This window comes from Brachyhypopomus gauderio, chromosome 3, assembly GCF_052324685.1.
Source record: "Brachyhypopomus gauderio isolate BG-103 chromosome 3, BGAUD_0.2, whole genome shotgun sequence".
Lineage (NCBI taxonomy): Eukaryota > Metazoa > Chordata > Actinopteri > Gymnotiformes > Hypopomidae > Brachyhypopomus > Brachyhypopomus gauderio.
In genome coordinates this window covers 26,488,513-26,509,354 of record NC_135213.1, presented here as the reverse complement: position 1 = coordinate 26,509,354, position 20,842 = coordinate 26,488,513, and the positions used below count along the sequence as shown (strand labels likewise).

The window sequence follows — 20,842 nt, the reverse complement described above, 5'->3', positions numbered from 1 at the left end:
TTATTTATTATTTTAACATTTTTTCCAGTAAAGTGAAGCTAGAATGAGTTTAAGAAACAAATTATTTAGTAGTCTTCAAATGATATAGCTGAAGCACCATAGAGCAGGTCCCCCATAGAGATGCAGCCTTGTCTAAGGTTGATTTAGTACAAAATCTGAAAAACTTCCAGGCCATGTGTCAGCATTTTGGCGTAATGTGAAGAATAATTTCAAAATGTGAAGTAGAATTATTGGAAAAATTGCCTATTGCCCCTTTAACATCATGCCTAAAGGACCACCAACTTATGAAACCTTAGCGCAACGGAACTATTGTTGTCAATATTGTTCAGAAGCTGTAGGTCAGCTAGTTTCTTTAGGCCCAGGTAGGCAGACAGGAGGCTAGCCAGCTAGTGAGGAGCTCTTGTCTTCTGCCCAACAGCTCTTTCCAGGGCACCACAGCACCTGCCAGTGGCTCTGGTGTGGTCCCTCCCTCCACTGTGAGCAGCAGAGGGAGGATGAAGGGAGTCCCCCCATAGACACCAGCCTTAGCGCTGGTCCTGGGGAGTTCACCACACAGGTGATGGACTCTTCTCAGAAAACTAAGGACCAGCCAGTCGGTCTAGACTAATATGGCCTCTCGTGCTTCTCTGAGGTAGAGAGTCACTCTGAGGAGGAGGCCAGTCCAGAGTCGTCCTGGTACTCCCAAAAGGGACTCTCCTGGACCATCTTCTGACCTTCTTTCTGCCTGGAGGAGGCGAAGCACTCAGAAGAGTGTGGTATGCAGCCAGGGGAGCATACCCTCCCTCCTCCTCCAGTGAGGAGGGCATCATCAGTGCACACCCCGAGAGTCTCCAAGAGGCATGCATCCGGGTAGGGTATGCAAAGCTCTTGCAGGGGAGCAAGATGGAGAATAGGAAGAAAATGTATTTGATTAACAGTCCAAAGATTCCTGTGTCAAAGTGGCTGCATAATGCAAGCACAATGAAACACAGAATACAGCCACAGTTTTGCCACAGACTGAAGTGATGGAACAGGCAGAAACAGTTCAGCAGCCAGTTGAGTTACTACACCTGGAATGCTAAGACCAAGACAAAGTATCTGATTCTGCAAACGAGTCATGATTCTTCTGCTAAACTGGTTCAGTGTAGCTGAGCGATTTACCTGTGAATGATGGGTGTTGATGAATTTGTATTGTGAAGGAGTGTGATGTAGTTCTGGTGTGGGTTTCCCGAAACATTCGTAGCGCTAAGTACTTCGTAACCTCGTATGAAACGTACGAGGTTAAGAAGTACTTAGGGCTAAGAACGTTTCGGGAAACTCACCCCTGTTCTGTCCCTGCCCTCTCATTTACCCCTTTAATATTTCACCCTTCTCTGTACAATAGAGACAATCTGTAACTTATAAGGTCCTAAACCCATACCTGTTTGAGGTCAGGAATGTACAGGGTGCAGGAGAAGGTCTTGGGCCCATCTTTGGAACCCACAGGCCGCAGCCTTATTAGAGCCAGATACTCTCTGCAGCTAACGAGTAGTGTGTGACCCCCAGCCCGGCTCAGCAGCAGGGGGAAGCTGCCCTGTTCTGGGGAGTATCCAGTCTGGATGTTGGGGAACCTGAGCGGCACTGTCTTCACACAGTATTGGGACTGGATGTCCCATATCTTCAGTACCTACAGGAAAAGGTCTGGAGTCGTGAAATGTCTCGGAGCACCAAAAAGCACATATCAGATTGGACTCTTCCTGTAGGAATATTGGAATGTGCTTATAGATCATGCTGTAAGGTGCTACATATGGATCTGAAGAACCTATGTGAATGGATCTCATTGATTTATCTGAATGGACCTCTCCCAAACATTTCTAACCTATAGGCAAATATCAATTGTCCTAGTTACTGCATATTTCGTGAAGAGTTCATTGTGACATCTTAAGGTGTAGCAACTCTCACAGCATCCTTTGAGTAGCTAAAGATCTTGGCCAGTGCTTGGTGGACGAGCACATCCACCACAGTGGTCGCGTGGCCATGCAGCACAGCCACAGGCCGAGAGGTAACATAACGGTTCCACATCCTGATGGACGACTCCAGACCCGCAGTCACCAGCAGGTTGAGGGGCCAGCTGATGTCAAAGCATCGCACCCCCTGTAGGGAACAAGCAAAATTCATAATTCAATCTCTGTCAACTTAGGCAGGTAAGGTAACCAAGATAACCTTAACATTCTGGTGATTTGGGGGAACACTTGATTCTGGGCAGAAGAGTCAGGTGTTTTCCAAGAACAATGCTCAGTTTGTTGGGTAAAACTGAATAATAGATGTGGCTATTCATATCGCTTAATGCATCAGAAGAGTTGTCGTGTATAGTATGGAAATAGGCTGTCTAGACAGCACATTGTCACACCCCAGTCATCAGTCAGCCAAAGAACTCACAAACCTCTCATTTATTCACAATCCCCTTTTATTAGTAATGACATACAGCGTTCCCTCACTTCACATACTCCTGTTGGAGTGACACAGGTGCCCATCACCAGTGCATCTCCTGCACAGCCATCTGCTCAGCCTGCTTCTCAAATCTTTAGGATTTCTTATTTTTGCTGCTCTTGCCACCACTAGTACCTGTTGTTCTGCTTTTCTGTGTTTTTGCTCTATTTATTAAATTCAGTTCTCTGTTACATTCACTCATATTCCAGTGCCTGCATGGCACAACATTTAAATACATGGACTACAGAAACATTGGTTTTAATTCAATAAATAATACAAACGAGAGAAATGCATAAAATAGAGGAACAGCTAAACTTGGGCATTTTATTAGAATGCATACACGCCCTTTGGGAAACCACAAAGAAAAACGAAAACATCCACACCCTGCTGAATCATGTGTGTCAGGGTCTTTCTCTACAGTTTCAGGACAAGACCAGACGCTGTTTTTTGATCCATAAGTGCAGCACTATGAATTCTTTCCAGTGGGAACTACTGCAGATACAATAATATATAGAACAACTCTCAAAACTGAAGCCAAAGTGGTTTGTCTTTTAAGGCAGATTTATCCTGGATTTTGTTTGATGAGTTTCTGTTTTTTAAGGAGTACCTTAATGTGCCTACATAGCAGCATTAATTGTCCCTTAACACGGGAGCATTAAACAATGTATTATATAAAAAACAAACAATACAAAAATGTACCAAAATACATACAAACTCTATATTCACCTTGTCGATTTTCCAAATGTAGTTGTTTCTTCTTTGATTAATGTCCATGATTACCAAGGAGCTGGTGGCACTTTCTGATGATGTAACAAGGAGGTTTGCATGGGGCTCATATATGATTCTGTTGATCAGTTCATTATGCATTTTGGGGGGTTGCATGTAAGAGACCATTAAAGTCTGCCTACAGATGTCCTGTAAGGGTGTTGAGACAAAGCAATGGTTTTGTACCAAACCCAGGGCTCAGATGTTTTGCTTTAAAATGTATATTGAATAGTAGCCTAGGCTACATTAAATGGGTTATGCATATGCTTACCGGGAAAAACACTAGCTTGGGTCCACTTTGGTCAGAAAAGGGTGTCTCAAATAAGCCTTTGTGTGGCTGCAGGAACCATAGTAAATTCACAGAGCCCTTTTCATCCCCCCATATCAGCACACACCTCTCTCCTGGAGCCTGGGCAGGGGCCAGGACCAAATTGAAGGGCCCAGAGAACAAAATAAGGTTATGGCAGCTCTGTCTATCACAGGCCTGCACTCACTGCTGGCCAGTATTCATGAGCGTCAAATCAAATCTCATTCAAACACAATCCAACATCTGCCACTTTACCCACCTTAACATCGTACCAGTAACAAAGAGTGGTTGCGACGTGGCTAAGTCCTGTAGAGTTAGGGACAAAAATGAAAAATCCAGAATCCTATGGGTGAATGGCAAAGGTTTTAACCAAGCTGGCTTGTTACCAAACAGGCGGAACTCCTCGGAACAGACGCTGGAGGACACATCGAAGATGCGAATGTCCCGGCTCATGGTGGCCACTGCCATCTTGTGCATGTTAGGCATGTAGACGGCATCTGTGGTCCAGCTCTTGAACTGCCTATGCAATCCACTCTTTTCACCAGGGTCTCCAGACAACTTGAAAAAGGTTACACATATATGTCTTAATATATCACAGCAGTACTAGCTAAAGGCTGCATACTGATATCTGCACTATTTCCAGGAGACTGTGGTGCCAGTATAGGATTACAGAATAGAATTAGACCAAGGAGAGATACATGATTATTTGTAACGACAAGTCCAATAACGTTGTTAAATTTATTTTACAAATAAGAAAAACATTCACAACCTAAAACTTCAAAGTCATATAACTATCAATGAATGTTTGTGTAGAGAACCACATGCACTGTGTTTGTCTGCAATTGTTCTCGCCTTATTCATGTCTTACTTCCAGTGTCTTCATAGCGTGAAGATGGCTGTTCCAGACAATCAGATTTCCCCCTTTACTGACGGTGACATAACGGAGAGGGGGTGGGTGGTTCACTTCCACAATACGTGTGATTGGTTCTTGCTGTTGAGGTCAGTTTATTTGTGTTACATGTTAAAGAACAAGAAGAGAATTACACCTAATGAGGTCACTGTAAAGACAATGACTAGAATTTATTTGAGTACCAGCAAGCCCTGCAAAACAGAGAACCATATGTATACCCAACCTTGTTATATAGACAGTGGCGTATCAGTGGTTCAGAGCTGAACACATCATGGTTGATCTCGGATGAATCTCCATTGTGCTTTTGCTGCTGAAGAATGTAGGTGCACAACTTCTCCCAGCTAACATAGCCATTAGAGGCAACCATCTGTGAAAGAAAGAAACACTTACAACATTTGTATGACTAGATGCCTATGTAAGCTTAATTCTGCATTAATGAGGAGTATGTGTTTGTTAATTGTGGTGTTGACTGGCAGTGGTGAAGATATCTGCCTTTTTGAACATCTCTTCCACGTGGCTGGTCCAGCAGGCCTCACTGAGCGCGGTGGTCAAAACAGAACGGATTTCGTCGAGCCTCAGAGTGCCTGCAGAGGACCTGGGGCTGCGTGCTCCTGTCCTCCTGTGAGAATGGCCATTCACAGATTGCTTCCTGGAGAAGGAATCCCTGAGGATCATCAGGTGGTGCAGCTGCAGAGGGTCTTGAAGACAGGCACTTAGGCCATCATAACTGGACACCAGAGATTGTTGTTTTTTCACATCAGTGTTTTTGGAGACATATAGGATTCCATTGTCAGTGAAACATAAGTATAGTTGTTCTTTAATACCATAGATTATTTTAGTTGTTGTTGAGGTATCAGTTGTGGTCCATTTTGTACATTGTCACAGAGGGGTAGTGTATCCCAATTTTTGTTGGGATAGGGGGGCAGAGGAAAGTGTTAGGGCTGCTAAAGTAGAGGGTCTGACTATATGGTGACCAGTGGTTGCTTCCTTTTTGCAGTACTGGACTAGAACTGCTAATCATTTACAAAACATCTAAAAAATTGACCCCGACCCAACCATAGATGAGCTGATCCATACAGGAGACCGAACCAATACTGCCATGTAAGAAACAGTCTGCCCGCCCAAAACCCACTGGACTTACTGACGATACTAAAATAACATAATAAAACATGGACTGGTTTCTAGCTGGGATATCTGATGGGGGATAGTGTCCATTTTGCATCTTGGTCCTCCCAAGGCTTCTATTTTAATCCCACCCTGAAAGTTTGACTTGTTGCTTTCTGTTTCTCATTAGAGATCTGGACCAATACATTTGTAAATTTGCTTTTTCACATGTGTTGTAAAAAGTGCTTTAGAAACAAATTTGATTGACATTAATTAGCCAGCCTAGTCTATTTGCTACTCCATCCATCCATCCATCCATCCATCCATCCATCCATCCATCCATCCATCTATCCATCCATCCACTTCCGCTTAATCAAGTCTGGGTCATATGAAGGTGTGGTGTTCAGGGGCCCCCAGTCATTGAGTCTTCTGGTAATCTGAGATGTTGATGCTGTTGTAGCAACTACTACTCCTCACGGACCAAGCAAATTCCCAGAATTCCCTCCAGGCCCCTCCCTTTAGTTATGCTGCTATTGATGAGCCTGCCGGAGCCACATGGTAATCACTGGCACGTGTGCTATATATAAATGGTTGTTTAAATTGATATTCACATACTTATCCTGGTTACATGCTTCTACCAAAGACAATTCTATACAAGCACTTAGGAGATGATCTGGCTTGCCAGTGTATGTGCCGATAAATATGCACTTAAAGCGCTAAGAATACATTAATAAGTCAGACAATAGTAATAAAATTACATTTTCTAAATAATCATATTTTACGATGTATGACTATGATTCAAGTTAAAGTTTTGTGTTTTTTATTTATGTTGTGTGGGGGCGAACTTATCTAATGTTGAGGATGGTAAAAACTTGGAAATGCAGTTGATAATTTTGTGTTTTCTCCCAAAATTCAAATATACCTAAAGCAAATAGCAAGGAACTGCCCATGTTAAACCTTTGAAAATTAATTGGAGGGCACGTACCCTTACCTACTATCGACAACATGGAGGTAAGACATTACATTGGGTCTTAACGGGCAGTTTAGTAAGTAATACAGTATTTGATTTGATTACATACGATTTGTATTTTGTTTGATCATAGTTGAAAAAGGTTATTTGGTCTAATGTTGGACAGAGAAAAGGCTATAGCTATAGAGCACTGTTCCTATCTTGATAAATTAATTGTTTTACTTATAATTGGTTACCTTAAACTATAAGCATTTGGGCTTTTGGACATTACATATTAATTTTATGTTTGCAACGTAGTCGTGCACGATGCTGCCTGATGGAAGGACAGACAGTATCACCTGAACCATTATGTCCACTTGCTTACAAAATACAGTAACACTTGGCTGCCCTCTGTTGGAGATGACAAGCACAACATCTTGAAAGGCATAACACGTCTTTGATTTGTAAAGTTTTCTCTTAATCCTGTCCACAAAACTTAAAAGTGCAGTTAAAGTGAAGAATTCTGTCTGAACTTTGCCATTTTGATTTCTCATGTTAACGTTAATGTAATTGATTTTAGAACAACCTAATAGCTCTCAGAAGTGAGAGAGAAAGGCATTTGATGAAAGGTTTGGATGAAGGGCACGGGCTAGACTATGATGGGCTAGACCAGGGGTCTCCAACACGTCGCTCGCGAGCTACCAGTAGCTCGCCACCCCTTTCCGAGTAGCTCGCCAAAGGATGAATTACATATAAATTTGTAAACCTAATTGGTCCCATCGAGAAATCTACTTAAATTTATGTCCAAACAAAATTCACAGTTGTTCCTCCCCTTCTAACACTAAATGATTATTCGCCAATTATACAACAGTTAGTTCACAATCCGACTGGTTGAGAAGTGTTCTAACCCTGCAGATATGTGTGATAATAGCACGGTATTCTCATTCTCTGTATCACTCCGCGGACGCGTTGTCAAGTAACGGCACATATATTCACGATAACACACTCCCTCTCGTGTTCTATTGCTCAATTAGCTGTCAATCAAAAAGTTAGGCTGCCGTCAATATTGAATAAACCAGGGGTCACCCACGTCATGAGTCGCCCACGGGCTTGTTTTAAAAATAGCTCACTATAGCAAATACACCAAAGCGCTGCATCGCATATGTTTTTGCTGCTACTATAGATTGTCCGCAGTTGCTAGCGGTCTTCCCGCTTAGCAATTGACACTCGCACACGCAACTTTCGTTGCCCCCCCCCCCCCCCCCCCCCCCGCTCAATAACTTTTCGTTCGTACTAATCTGGTAGCCCTCCGCAATAATTGGTATCCAAGAAGTAGCTCCCACTTTCAAAAAGTTTGGCGACCCCTGGGCTAGACTATCATGGACGAGACCAGTGGTGTCCAGTGGTCTGAAACTTTTTGGAGTGAGGGCCAGATTTGGTGAGGTGAACGTGTCGGGGCCATCCATTCAGCCTGGCAATCTGGGGCGGGGTGTATACTGGGCAGTGTGTAGTATACTGTGGCGAACGTAAAATGGACACAAATTAAGTGTTATATCGCGATCTATCGATCGCCGGTGGTTGGCGCCAGAGCGAACTAGTAACTCATTGAATCATAGATATGGATCAGAGGTAAATAAACTAGATTTTTTTTTCGGCGTGAGATATCGGAAGTGTGGCGTGAGCGCGTGTGAAGACGGTCAAATGCGTGTGTCTCACGCTCAATGCGTGAGAGTTGACAACCCTGCAGAATGTGTTCACAACCACAAACAATGCGGCAGTTAGGTAGCTTAGTTTTGGCTGAATAAATCGCCGCAATTCAAAGTCTTTTTCAGAGGGAGCGTTTTTGAAGCACATTTGCTATTTTCAGTAATTTGATATTTCAAGTTTTGAACAAAGTAAATGTGATGTATTTTATGTTATTTTTCTTTATTCATTTGGATAGTTTGATCGTTGATGGAGTGTTGTGGGTTTCATAACCTAACAAAAGGATTTATGTTATAATAACAGAGCAACAAGCAAACATGTTTTTTTTTTACATCTATGCAAATGTATTGTAACTTGAATAAACAATAAATTTAGAGTTATTTAACATTAAGAAGTAGTTACATTTAATAATATAATGTAATAATCATAACTAAATAAAACACTTTAAAAAATAAGAAAAAAATGTTTATTTATATTTATTATCGATTATGTATAGGCTACACATTTGCATGCCCTAAAATACATACATCCTGTGGCCTACAGAAAACACAGCATTCTGAAGGACTCGTCTCATCCTGGTCAGGATGTAATTACATCTGTTTTTATTATGAATTAAGGTAATCCTACAATGTTTCATTGTCGTTATGTGCTGCACTTGTGGTATTTAATGTGTGTCTGTGTTGTGTTTGTTGCTTGTATGCTTCCGACCTGGCATCCTACTTCTTTCCCCTCGTCACGCAAGTGTTAATCTCACCACTACTTTTTTGTCACTATCTTAATTTAAAATTCTGTTCTTGTTTGTTAATTGTGATAAAATATTAACCTTTTGCAGAGAAATATTGTTAGGGATACTCTATTTAACAAACTTTATGTGAGAAAACAAAGTTAATAAGTTAAATATTTCTTCTCTTAAAATCATTCAAGGATGAGTGACCTTAAAAATCAAACACAGGAGCATACATGACCTACGCTTTTAAACAGCTCCATCTCTTTATATTTTCACCGTTTGTGAATACAGATTACTTCTTTACCCAAAACATTTGTGTGACTTTTCTAATATAATATTCTCATCTTCAAAAACATTAATATGTAGTAGTGCAATGTAAAACAAATGTGCCACAAATATGTAACATTTAAAATGTTTTGCATTATGATTTATGCAAATTATGGTTTTTGCTAAATTCTAATCAATAATATTTATGTTTTATTTGAAAAGAATCATTCAAATAAATATTAACTTACAGAATTGTTTTGCTAGCAATCTCCTCTTCATACACTCTCCATGGGTCATCTTTGGACATCTTATCAGCATTCAAGGCTTAAAACATTACACCCTAAAGACATCTGCGTCAGTGAGTTCTTTGGCAACAACCCAGATGGAGATGTGTGCTGTGCTCTTCTCCCAGTCACTACTCCAGTAGACACACAACTCCAAATTCTTCCAGCAGCAAACTTCTCTTAGGCAGAGTTTGCGCAGGGCATTTGTTTCCCAGTGTCTGTGAAAGTAAAGCAATCTCACAGCTTGTATCTCAACAACAAGGAAAGAATGGTAAGGTTTCTAGATTAATCATCCATCAATCACCTAGGCAATCTCACACAACAAATATCCCAGTAAAGTCAATACAGCATTCACCAAAGACATTTTGTCAAATGAGCCAAATCCTTACACGTAATAATCGGCTTGCAAATTAGTTTGATTTATGTGCAGCAATGTTTAAAAGCAATGGTTTTCCAATTCTGAAACAATATACTTAAGGCCACAATTGCAAATGAAATTGAAAATGCAAGGAATAGCTTTGAAGGGGGTTGGCTTTGGGTAAATATTCAACTACGAATAGTTTAATGAAAGGCCACATGCATCGTTAAAGCAAGGTTGAGGAAATCTAAGACTGGGCAACTTTATAAACATCTCTTGATGATTCACTCTCTTATAGCATATTATGAATTTCATAAGAGAGATTCTGCAAAAAGATTTAATAACCTTTAATAGTACTGAAAGTATATTTTGCAATACATGCATACAAGCTTACCAAACCCTAATTACATGTTTGAACTTAAAAGCTAAATAAATATTTTACAGAAATAGTAATGTATTTTAAATACCATATAAAATGTATGTAGCCCAAAGACTCTTCATAGAATATATCCAAAATTTACACAATGCATTCGATCAGTTAAATAACATCACTACAACTCATTACATGAAATGTAAAATTATTTAATAAAATAAAAAACAAAAGACTAAATAGGCTTCTAGACTTTTTATTTATATGTAAAACACCTACAATATATATATATATATATATATATATATATATATATATATATATATATATATATATATATATATATATATATGTATACTATATACATATATATATATATATATATATATATATATATATATATATATATATATATGTATACTATATATATAGGTATATATATATATATGTATGTATAATAAAACATCTGAACTGAGTTGTGAGTGATCCTAAGGCCTCTGATGATGTAAGACATCAGTGAGATATGTTGGTTTGTTGCTGTGAAGGCCATCAAATGTGAGAAGAAAGTCAATGTGGCGACTTGTGCCAGCTGAAGAAGAATGGAGTCACAGCCATCAGCATTCTATCCAGACTGCTGTGGTGTGAAGCAGCAGAAGCTTAATTAAGGAGACAGGCCTGCTAGCCAGCAACACATTGCAGTAGATTAATCTAAAGGCTTATAAACATGTTCAAGTTTCATACCATCATGAAGGTTTTCTTGATAATGAAAAGAAAATTATAATGTTTAGCTTCATACAATGTGCATGGTGCTTTTATCAACATATACTGCCACAAACCATCTTTACAAAAATATGGGTCTAGATCCCAGCAAGGCATGTTCTGGGGGACTGAATGGCAGGAGAGAGGACAGACCCAGGACAGAGCACCATCCACCACTGGACATACAAGCACACACACATTCATGTACAGACACAGTTTTTTTTTATTGGAGACATACAGTCACATATACACACACTCAGAGGGGAAAGCCAATTTATCTCCGTGTTTTTGAACTGTGGGAGAAAACCGGAGACCCTGGAAGAAACCTACGCAGACACAGGGAGAACATAGAAACTCCAGTCAGCTAATACTTATAGGGATTATAAGGTTATCATTGGTGCAGGACATGGATTATAATGTTATCATTGGTGCAGAACATGGATTATAAAATTATCATTGGTGCAAGATATGGATTATAACATTATCATTGGTGTAGGATGTGGATTATAACGTTATCATTGGTGCAGGATATGTGGATTATAATGGCTGTGAACTGCCATGTTCATCATTGACAAGTAATGATTCATACTCTTGCCTCAGTCATTAAATACATCTCTTTAATAATTGAGAGGACTACATATTCTGCTGCCTTTTTACAGGGTCCACTTCCTCATCATATCTTATTGTTGTCCTTGTCCTCGCACATTAATGTATATCCACAGAAATTCTGTACATCTCTTGAAGTGCTGAAAGATAGAAATTTATGGTAAATATAGCTAGGCATTGTTCACAAAGCTTTGAGCTGGCTGACCAGTTATTTATATAAAATCTGCATTTAAAAGCTATCATATATTTATATTCAAATATCTATAATGTTATCCGTTCTAAATATACGTGGGTTGAAAGCTATAAAAAAAATGCGATAATATAATTGTGACATGAATTAGTCGCTATACTACATTTCCCAGAACTCCCCATCATCAGCGGTAGCACGTGATTTCCTTCCTGGATACATGTCAACTGCCAAAAGAAACAGTTTCCCTGACAGAAAACCAACTTTAATGTCAATTTACCTGCTGTCGAGATATGTACTTTAACGATATAGTGTAAGGTCTTTTTATTCATACCATCTCTTGTTCAGGAAGAAGGAATGGTGTTTATTCTTCAACTTTTTAGCTAACTTGTAGCTCTCTAGCTAGCTAGCTTAGTTTTGTAATTGCATAGCTTGCAAAGTTGCATAAAACTTGCTACATACGTGTATAAATACAGTTTTCTCAAATCATTCCCTACTGAATGAACGTTATCTAGAATGAATAACCAGTTTTTTATTTATTGGACCAGCTAGTTAGCATGCCAGCAGCCTACGTTTCCTAATGTGTAAATATTCTTGGCTAGCTACGATTTTCGACATTTCCAAACGCTTACTGGTGGTTTGCTAGTGCACTTGACTTGAAAGTATTCACGAAAGAGCACACATCTCGCAGACGAACTGCTGCCACGTTTGCAATCATTTGATTGCATTTACATTACAAATAGGAGTATTTTGATGAATCAGTCGGACACAGGCAGGGAACATAGACCTGGGTTCTGGTGTAGGCGCACGTGAGAATGCAAACAAGGCACCACCATAATCAGACAAAGGAGAACCTCCGTGAACTTAATTTTCCTGTTCACATCCAATTGTTGGATTTTCCCACTCAAGCCATCCACCCTTGATTATGTCCGTTTTAACCATTCCACCCACTTGACTACCACACCGATTAGTCTTTTGTCTTTCTACAGCACTGCGTGCAGGGAGAGTGGTTGAGGCAGCTGCACCTGGTCACTTGCTCTTCAGGATGGAGGAGTTCAGGAGGACGTATCTTCGCCTGTGCAAAGAGGCAGGCACGGAGCCACAGGAGTCCCTGGTCGCACAGCTCCACGAGACCCGGTCTGCAGCCAGCAGCGTCAGGCTGGACCTGACCGGCCAGAGTCTGACTGTGGAGTCCTGCTGTGTGCTGGGCCGGGCCCTGCAGAAAGACAATCTGTTCACCGAGCTTGTGCTCAGTGATTGCATGCTCAGCGAGGAAGGTGAGTGGCCCTCAGTCTTGGAAATGGACACGTTTCTGTGTTTTTTTAAGAACAGCTCAGCAGTGTTAATTTCGTTGACGAATGATTTTCGTCATAGTTTTCGTCAACGAACCTTTTTTCATGACGAAAACGAGACGATAACTAAATAAAAACTATGCGAAGGGATAAAAACGATGACGAAATTAATTGACATTTTCGTCAACAAATAAAAACGAGACGAAAATATTGGCCAGCGACGACATGCAATCAGACCTGATTTAGTTTAGTGAAAGGTGGGGAGGGATGAGTTAAAAAGAGATCCAACCGATACTTTAGCGTGCACGGAGAGGCGGAACAAACCGGGTAACCGTCCAGTCAGAACTAACGTCTTCACATCGCACACAACCCGGGAAGACCAAACCAGCCGGTGAACTGTGGCCACTCGTGAAATTCAACTGAGTCAGCAGTGGATAAAGGGAGAAAGATGAGCGGCGAAATATGGACACATCTCTCCTTTGACTTTGAGAAAAAGAATACGGTGTGTAAACCATGCGGGACTATGATGTCGGGAAAAAAACGACAAATGAAACGACATCAGCGGTCTATGGCATTGTTGTTTTTACGGCGCCCAGTTTTATATACAATGTAATATGCATTGTTCATAAACTACATATGCTTTTCAGGTAGAGCGGACCTACTGGTCATCAATGGTTTATTATTGTTATGCTCAATAACTATAAGTTCAGGTCAACAAAGTTGTTTGGAAATGTGTTTTTGTATATATTGCACATACAAACAATAATATTCTGTAACTGGTTAATAAATGTTTCATTTTGTGCAAGAGTATATAATGACTATTACACCATAGATATTTTAGTCAACTAAATTCTTTGAATAATTAGTCGACTAAATTCTAATGATAATTAGTCGACTAAAACTAGACTAAGACTAAAACAAATCCAAAGACTAAATTATGACTAAAACTAAATTACATTTTAGTCAAAAGACTAAGACTAAAACTAAATCAAAAATGGCTGTCAAAATTAACACTGCAGCTCAGTCCTAAGAACTGTGACTTGCAATATAAGAAGAAGAAGATCTAACAATGCAGTGTTTGAATACTAGGCAATGATTTGGTATGATTATGCAGGTTGTGTTAAAATTATTCAGTATACCACCTACTCATCTCATAGATAAGTTCTTTGTGTCTCATGTTTGGTCCTCTTGGATTTGGCTCAGTCTTATTGTGACAGAGGCAGGGCTTGACTGCTCACTTTACAGCCCGTGTGCTCTTTACTCAGTACCACCTTTTCTGGACCTGTCATTCACAGGTGCCAAACTTCTCCTAAGTGGGCTGTGTTCCAACACCATGGTAAAAGTATTGGATCTTAAGGTAAGCTTTTGCGTCAGACTACAGCATGCTTACAGCCATGTATTGAGTACATTCTCAGTAGTAATTCCCTTTTTATTAGGGAAACAACTTAAGAGGAGCAGGAGCAGAGGCTTTGGGGAAGCTGCTGGTGAGGAACAAGGCATTGCAAAGGTGAGTGTACAGATGTATATTGATTCTAGCAAAGAGTGCAACCTCCCATTAATTCTGATTTAATTTGTTGTTGGCCACAAAATAATCTATTGAAATGTATTGTATGCAATGCAAGTAACAGCTGTTCGGCAGGGTTTTCTTATCATCTGACATTGTCTTATTTGCAGGCTTGTTTTGGAGTGGAATGCTCTAGGGATGTGGGAAGATGGTTTTTCCATATTCTGTGAGGGTCTCGCCTCCAATAGTTCTCTTATCCAGCTTGATCTACGCAATAACCAAATCAACCATCAGGGGGCAGCAGAGCTTGCGCTGGCTCTCAAAAGGAATTCTGTTCTCCAACACCTTGGTTGGTGTTGTCATAGAACCACAGAACCATATAGTGGTCATAATCTTCTCTCACTCTCCCACTCTCTGTCTCTAACAAAAATAACATGCTATTTTAAAATATTTAATATTTTTTCTTTCAAGTCTTAAGTATTTAGAAGGTTAACAGCCTAAATGTTAGTGGAAGTCACTCTTTTAAAATACTTTGCCATTTGCTCACAGAATACATCCTAGATAGTACAGTAGACTGGTCAGAATTCAACATACCTTGCTTGAACCAGAATACTAACAGACAGGAATCAGTGCCAATACCTAGAAGTGCAATTACACTTAGGTACTATCAGTGGCGCAAAAAGGGGGTATGCAGCGTATGCGACGAATAGGGGCGCTGCACTAGAGGGGGCGCCAAATCGATGCCAGAAAATTATTAGCCGAGTTGGTGGGGGGTGAGGGTGGAGTGCGGGGGGCGCCGATAGTATGTTTGCATACACCTCAGAAAGTATGTAGTTGCAACCCTGGGTACTATATCATACAGTGATGTACAGTGACAAAGTACTAAGGGTTTCTCTGCACAGCTATAAATGCACTCTATAAAGTGATCTACAAACAATTCTAGCATATTTTTGTCAATATAAATTTGCTATTTTTTAATGTGTATCTTATTCAATTTTTTGTTTATAATCATGTGTAGCGTAGCAGATTCAGTTTGACGGCATTAGCACTGTTTTCACTGATTTTTGTCAAAAAGCCCTTTTGTCCATTTCACTGTCTTAGGAATGTGTTTGCACATGTGCGTGTGATTGCGTGTGTGTTCCAGATTTGCGGTGGAACAACATGGGTCTCCTAGGCAGCCGGTCCTTGCTGGACGCCCTGCAGCAGAACCGCACTCTTCTCCAGCTCGAGATGGCTGGCAACAACGTCCCTAGCGACATCCTGAAAGCCATCGGTCAGATGCACAATGCGGACACCAGACTGCGCACATAAGACCAATATACCCTCATAAACTGCTCCCTTGTGCTTATCCTTGCTGGCCACTTTATTAGATATTCTCTAAGCACAAACCTACAAGATGTTTCCGTTAATTGGTGTTTTTAATAGAGTAGCTGATAAGTGTATATTACAGTGAAAGGTAGCTTGCAGTGATCTCAAATACAAGCTTATTACAAATACTTACAAGTTTGCCTGCAGTATTTGATGCTATACATTTTGGTCTTATTTTCATTAAAGACTAGATTTGTGCAGTGTATTGTCTGTTAATTATTATTGCAGTCTTATTACATTATCATTATTGTGGTATCTTCCCTCATTGCAGATCGGTGTTTTAAGGTTGAGTTTGTTTTGATAAAACACAGCCTACTTTTTGGTCTGAATAATTTTAGCCTTTTAAATATATGATGTTGCCATTTGCAATATGCAGCTATATTGTCACCATACTCTGAATTGTACTTTTCTCAATATGTGAAAATGTTTTGCTTTACAAATATCCCACCACTTATCCCAAAATGATAGCAATGAAAGTTTCCACACTACATCATTCAGCCCTAGCACAGAACACGTGACCTGACCTTACCTATGTCTCTTCAGCTCAGTCCGTGGACCACAACGCAGACAGGACGTCCACTCTGCGGGAGAGCCGGACCAGGGCTCAGGTGCTCACCAAGGAGATCCAGATCCTCAAGGAGGAGAAGGGTCGTCAAGTCAGTGCTGCTGCGCCGCTCTTAGTTCTGCCTCAAAGGGTTTGGCTTTCGGTGAGTTTGTAACACTCTCGTGGATGTGTGCAGATGTTGGGCCTGATGGAGACCATCGATAAGCAGAGAGACGAGATGGGACGGAGCAGTAGGTCAGTTTGGCTTTTATCGCTTCAAACATTTTGTGCAGTCGGAAACAAAATCCATTTTTTATAAAACAACATGCTTGCATTTGTGAAAGGGCTGTATGAAAACTGATTGGTCGTTTCTGGTGTGTGTGGTTCAGGAATTCATCGATCCAGCTGGGACAGCTCCAGGAGGCCCTCAGCGAGCGGAAATCGGCTGTGAATTCCCTCACAGCCAAGTACACAGGCCACAAACTCTACATATCTATCCATAGGCTAAAAGAACTTTAGCATTTCAGGCTACAGCGAGTCAGCTGTGTTTTTAGAGTCCAGTCTCTTCAGGTTCTGTTATTGAGGCCTTGCATTTCTTAAAAATACATCTACAAAGGTGAGTTCTGGTTTTGGGTAATAAAACCCACAAGAATCTGTTTGGTTAAGGTTGCAGATGACCGAAGCTGCTTTGACTCTGTCTGAGCAAAAAGTCAGTAACCTGGGAGAGCTGCTGACCAAGGTGAAGCTGGAGAAGACGGAGCTGATGGACAGGCAGTCCAGAGACATGAAGAAACAGCTCGAGGTGCAGCTCAGTTATGCAGCCTTTGTTTCACTGTGCTGAGTCTGCTTTACACATACAAGGAAGAGGTGGAAAGACTTTGTTTGACTCTGGGGTTTGTTTGGTGTGCAGGAGAGTGTTCAGCGTGAAGGGAAGCTGTTGAAAGAGGTGAACAGTCTCTCGGAGAAGAACCTCCAGCTGAAGAACAAGGTGGTAGAGCAAACAGGCCATGTTTAGTGGAATGTTGTTGTGTGGTATACATTGGGACATGTATTGGCTGGTACAAGTAGGTCTAGTATGTCAACAGCACACTACTACTGCTAATAATAATAAAAACAATAATAAATAATTACGCAGTATTTATACAGTGCTTTCCACGACCCCAACATTGCTTACAGTTGCAAACACACAGAGCATCAGACAAATAGTCAACACTCACAATAATACAACACTATATATAAGACATGGAAAGAGGAAGTGCTAAACTAAAAGCAATAAAATTATTTTTGCTGATTGGTATAGTCAGTGGATAACCCCCAGAGATACTAATCTAAGACTTTGTGTGTGTGTGTGTTCATGCAGCTAGAGGAGAGTGAGCGGCGCTGCAAAGTTCAGCAAGATCAGATGTTCAGTGTAAAGCAGGAACTCACCAACTCTACTGCAGAGCTGAAATTACGCCTGGCACAAGCTGAAGGTTTTACTGTTCACACACACACACACACACACACACACAAATGCTGAGTGTTTATACTGAAGGGCTTCTTCCACATCCACTAGAGCGATTGGACATGGAGAAAAGACGATCAAAACAAGCACTTGAGGACATGGACAGTTTGCGTCAGAAAGAGGTGGGGTTTCTTTCTGGGAACATCATACTCAATTTAATTTACTCCTTTCTGGGGACATTAAACCTCATAATGCTGTGGCTGAGAATATGCCGTTACCCAGTGTTTTTCTGTGTAGGTGGATCATGTCAACAGGCATCTTGAGGAGAGTGAGAGAGCTCTGCAGGACCGTATTCTCAAATTGGAGGGCCAGCGACTCCAGTTGGAGGAGGTACCATTAACTTACTGGTTTTGTCATATTCTATTTGGTGAGATTCTGAGCTGTGAAACAGCAGTTTGCTCCTGCTTAGCCTCCCCCCCCCCCCATGCAGGAGGTAAGCCGAGTGAAGGCTGCTATGGTGACGGAGAGGGCGCAGGCGGACGAGGACCTGGGGAGAGTGCGCGCTCAGGTGCGCCTGGAGGAGGTAGGCGGTGTGGATTATCACACGACACTACATCACTCGAAACCTCGAGAAACAACCACGTGACACGAATGCTGTAAATCAACAGTGCTAGCGATGCAGACGAATCTGCCACAGCGTGAACATGTCTGTGTGGATCCTGCAGCAGGAGCGTCTGAGTGGCCTGGAGGAGAAGTTACGTGGCGCGCGGCAGGCGCGGGACGAGGCTCAGGGGCGCTGCACCCAGCAGAAGCAGACCATCTCCGACCTGCAGGCCCGTGCCACCCAGCACACCATCGAGATGGACTCCCTGCGCCGCAGGATCGACGAGATGCAGCAGGTGGCGGTAGTTGCTAAAAGCATGATGTATGAGATCATGATGCACGTGCATGCCCTCTGTGCCCTCAAATGCCCTCAATTGCCCTCAGTCCTCTTTTCTGCATGTTCGTTTTTCTCGGATTTTGACCACTGGTTTAAAAGAAAGGAGTATTGAGGACCCTTTGCCCATATTACCTTTGGTTTATAATTAATACAGTTAGTATACTCAGTGCAGTATTTTATTATCAGAACTTTGTTGTATTGATTTTGTTTGTCCACAGCGTAACTATCAAAAGGGAATTTTTTGAATATGCCTTAAGATGTTATATAATAATAATGATAAAAAGCATGTGGTTAAAGTTGCTTGTTTTTCACTGGTTTAAAGCAATTCCTCTGTTGCACCATTGTGGGCTGTAGGATCTGGTGGGAAAGGAGCAGGAGAAGTTGGCAGAGGTGACGCGGGTCAGGGTGGAGCTGCAGGAGCAGATTGGCCACCTACAGGCAGAGAGAACGGCCCAGAGTGGCCTGAAGGAGAAGGTCGCTGCTCTGGAGAGAGAGATGAAAGGTTAGGTTACTCAAATAAAACCTCAGTGCCTGAAGCTTATTACACATGACTACTACCAAAAATAATAAGGGCATGTTATGCAACGTTTAGTCAATGAATCATGAATTCATTCATGTAATTCTTTTACTTTTTACACAGAACAGACATGCAAACATGCCACATGCATAATACTTCAAAGTATGTTTGCTATGTCATGACAAACGTGTGACGTGGTATGTAGGTCCTATTGAGAAAGTTACAATAGTGACGTGAACTTTATGCTGCAGTACATTCAGCTAGGCCCAAGGTAAATGTAAAGGAGGCCAGACATGTTAAACTACACAAAGAGTCTCACTAACCTCAGTGGAAAGTGTAGTATGCCGACAACAACTAGTTGCGAAAAAATATAAAGCAATTGTAACTTTCACAAATCAACTTCATAAAACTGAAGTTGATGATTTCGGCTCTTCTAAAATCACATATGTGCAGCAAAATTCTCCTCAATCTACATCTGTTTAGAATTTCTAAACACAAAGTTGCTATTTTGAGATCCTGGTCCATCTAGTCGCTGTCCTCTTCATGTACTCCTGCTATCGCACTTGCAAAGTTTGTCCTCAGTCCTAACAGACCAACCACTTGTTGCCAAAATGTTGGCAGCTTTGGGACAGTTCTCATAATGATTGCACTATTAAGATCATTTACTTTCACATCGTGTGTGTGTGTGTGTGTCCCTGCGAACAGCCCTCGTGTCCAGCCACCGGGACACCCTCCTGGACAAGGAGAGCGAGCTGTCGTCCCTGCAGGAGCGTGTGCGGCTGCGTGAGGGAGAGATCCAGCGCATGAGGGAGGACGAGGCTCAGAGGGCCAGTTTCCTTCACAACGCCATCCTCACCTACGTCCAGGGCTCCCCGCTCACCCACTACAGCCCCAAGAAGTGAGCCCTCTTCCCCCAGCCAGAAGTCAATATAGACACATGCTTTGACTGTTTTCTATGGGTTTTATTAAGTCTTTTGTATTTATTTTATCTGACATTTATATAATAAAACTGCTTTTAAAAATTCTATCTGACAGTATATTCTTTGGAATAGCTCAAGATCCCCCAAAATTGCCTCTGATAAGCAAATGTACACAGTGTTCCAAATTATTAAGCAAGTGATATTTTTCTCAGATTTTCCTAAATGGTCAATTCAAATGATGGTCAGTAGAATTTAAGTTATGAACTGTTAGAATATAAATCCAATTTTATTGAACAAGCATCCCAATGATAAGTATTTATTTCAAAACTGAACGCACAACAGTTTCTAAACATTTTATAGGTTGTGAAGCCCTGCAAATGGTCATTTTCTGAATTTGCAGCATTAAGTGATTTGCAGCATTTTACTAAAATCAAAAGCTATTTCAATCAAAAACATTTTAACAGGTCAAGTTACAGGTCCATCTCAAATTTGATATTCTAAGTAAATTTTTCAGTAATTCAATACAATTGAAATGCATATATAGATTCATGACAAACAGCGTCATCTA

The 20,842-nt window shown here is 41.0% G+C and overlaps 2 protein-coding genes across 6 annotated transcripts in view; one reads left to right on the top strand and one right to left on the bottom strand.

Annotated features, from left to right (window-relative positions):
* The window catches only part of LOC143510920 (cilia- and flagella-associated protein 337), a 19,826-nt gene extending 9,991 nt beyond the window's left edge, over window positions 1–9,835 (bottom strand). Inside the window, exons 1-10 of one of the 3 annotated variants that reach the window (XM_077000795.1) lie at window positions 9,430–9,835; window positions 4,923–5,157; window positions 4,654–4,797; window positions 4,389–4,511; window positions 3,907–4,078; window positions 3,780–3,826; window positions 3,485–3,622; window positions 3,175–3,363; window positions 1,921–2,112; window positions 1,400–1,645 (exon numbers count right to left, since the gene is read on the bottom strand). In XM_077000795.1, the coding sequence (XP_076856910.1) occupies window positions 1,400–1,645; window positions 1,921–2,112; window positions 3,175–3,363; window positions 3,485–3,622; window positions 3,780–3,826; window positions 3,907–4,078; window positions 4,389–4,511; window positions 4,654–4,797; window positions 4,923–5,157; window positions 9,430–9,488 (1,545 nt within the window). In that variant the 5' untranslated portion in view covers window positions 9,489–9,835. The remainder of the gene's footprint in view (window positions 1–1,399; window positions 1,646–1,920; window positions 2,113–3,174; window positions 3,364–3,484; window positions 3,623–3,779; window positions 3,827–3,906; window positions 4,079–4,388; window positions 4,512–4,653; window positions 4,798–4,922; window positions 5,158–9,429) is intronic. The other 2 variants (XM_077000794.1, XM_077000793.1) reach the window with 2 other exon arrangements.
* A 2,077-nt stretch (window positions 9,836–11,912) lies between these two features.
* lrrc45 (leucine rich repeat containing 45) lies at window positions 11,913–20,381 on the top strand. Of its 3 annotated transcripts, none has more exons than XR_013130107.1 (18): window positions 11,913–12,058; window positions 12,735–13,022; window positions 14,333–14,394; window positions 14,474–14,544; window positions 14,712–14,890; window positions 15,686–15,814; window positions 16,453–16,565; window positions 16,650–16,708; window positions 16,843–16,920; window positions 17,120–17,255; window positions 17,364–17,441; window positions 17,814–17,925; window positions 18,009–18,079; window positions 18,195–18,287; window positions 18,367–18,480; window positions 18,623–18,822; window positions 19,192–19,339; window positions 20,060–20,197. XR_013130107.1 is itself a non-coding variant. In XM_077000792.1 (18 exons), the coding sequence occupies exons 2-18, from the start codon at window positions 12,791–12,793 to the stop codon at window positions 20,254–20,256; spliced, it is 2,025 nt and encodes a 674-aa protein (XP_076856907.1). In that variant the 5' UTR covers window positions 11,913–12,058; window positions 12,735–12,790; the 3' UTR covers window positions 20,257–20,381. The 3 variants fall into 3 exon arrangements, 2 of the variants coding, with proteins under 2 accessions (XP_076856907.1, XP_076856906.1); XM_077000792.1 differs by having other exon boundaries at window positions 18,388–18,480; window positions 18,623–18,796; window positions 20,060–20,381; XM_077000791.1 differs by having other exon boundaries at window positions 18,623–18,796; window positions 20,060–20,381.
* Window positions 20,382–20,842: the final 461 nt, after the last annotated feature.

Coding starts and splice junctions, on each gene's coding strand:
- lrrc45 (XM_077000791.1), top strand. CDS start 12,791: ATGGAGGAGTTCAGGAGGACGTATCTTCGCCTGTGCAAAGAGGCAGGC. Junction 16,709..16,842: donor GAGATGGGACGGAGCAGTAG/GTCAGTTTGGCT, acceptor TGTGTGGTTCAG/GAATTCATCGATCCAGCTGG. Junction 18,288..18,366: donor AGCGACTCCAGTTGGAGGAG/GTACCATTAACT, acceptor GCTCCTGCTTAG/CCTCCCCCCCCCCCCATGCA.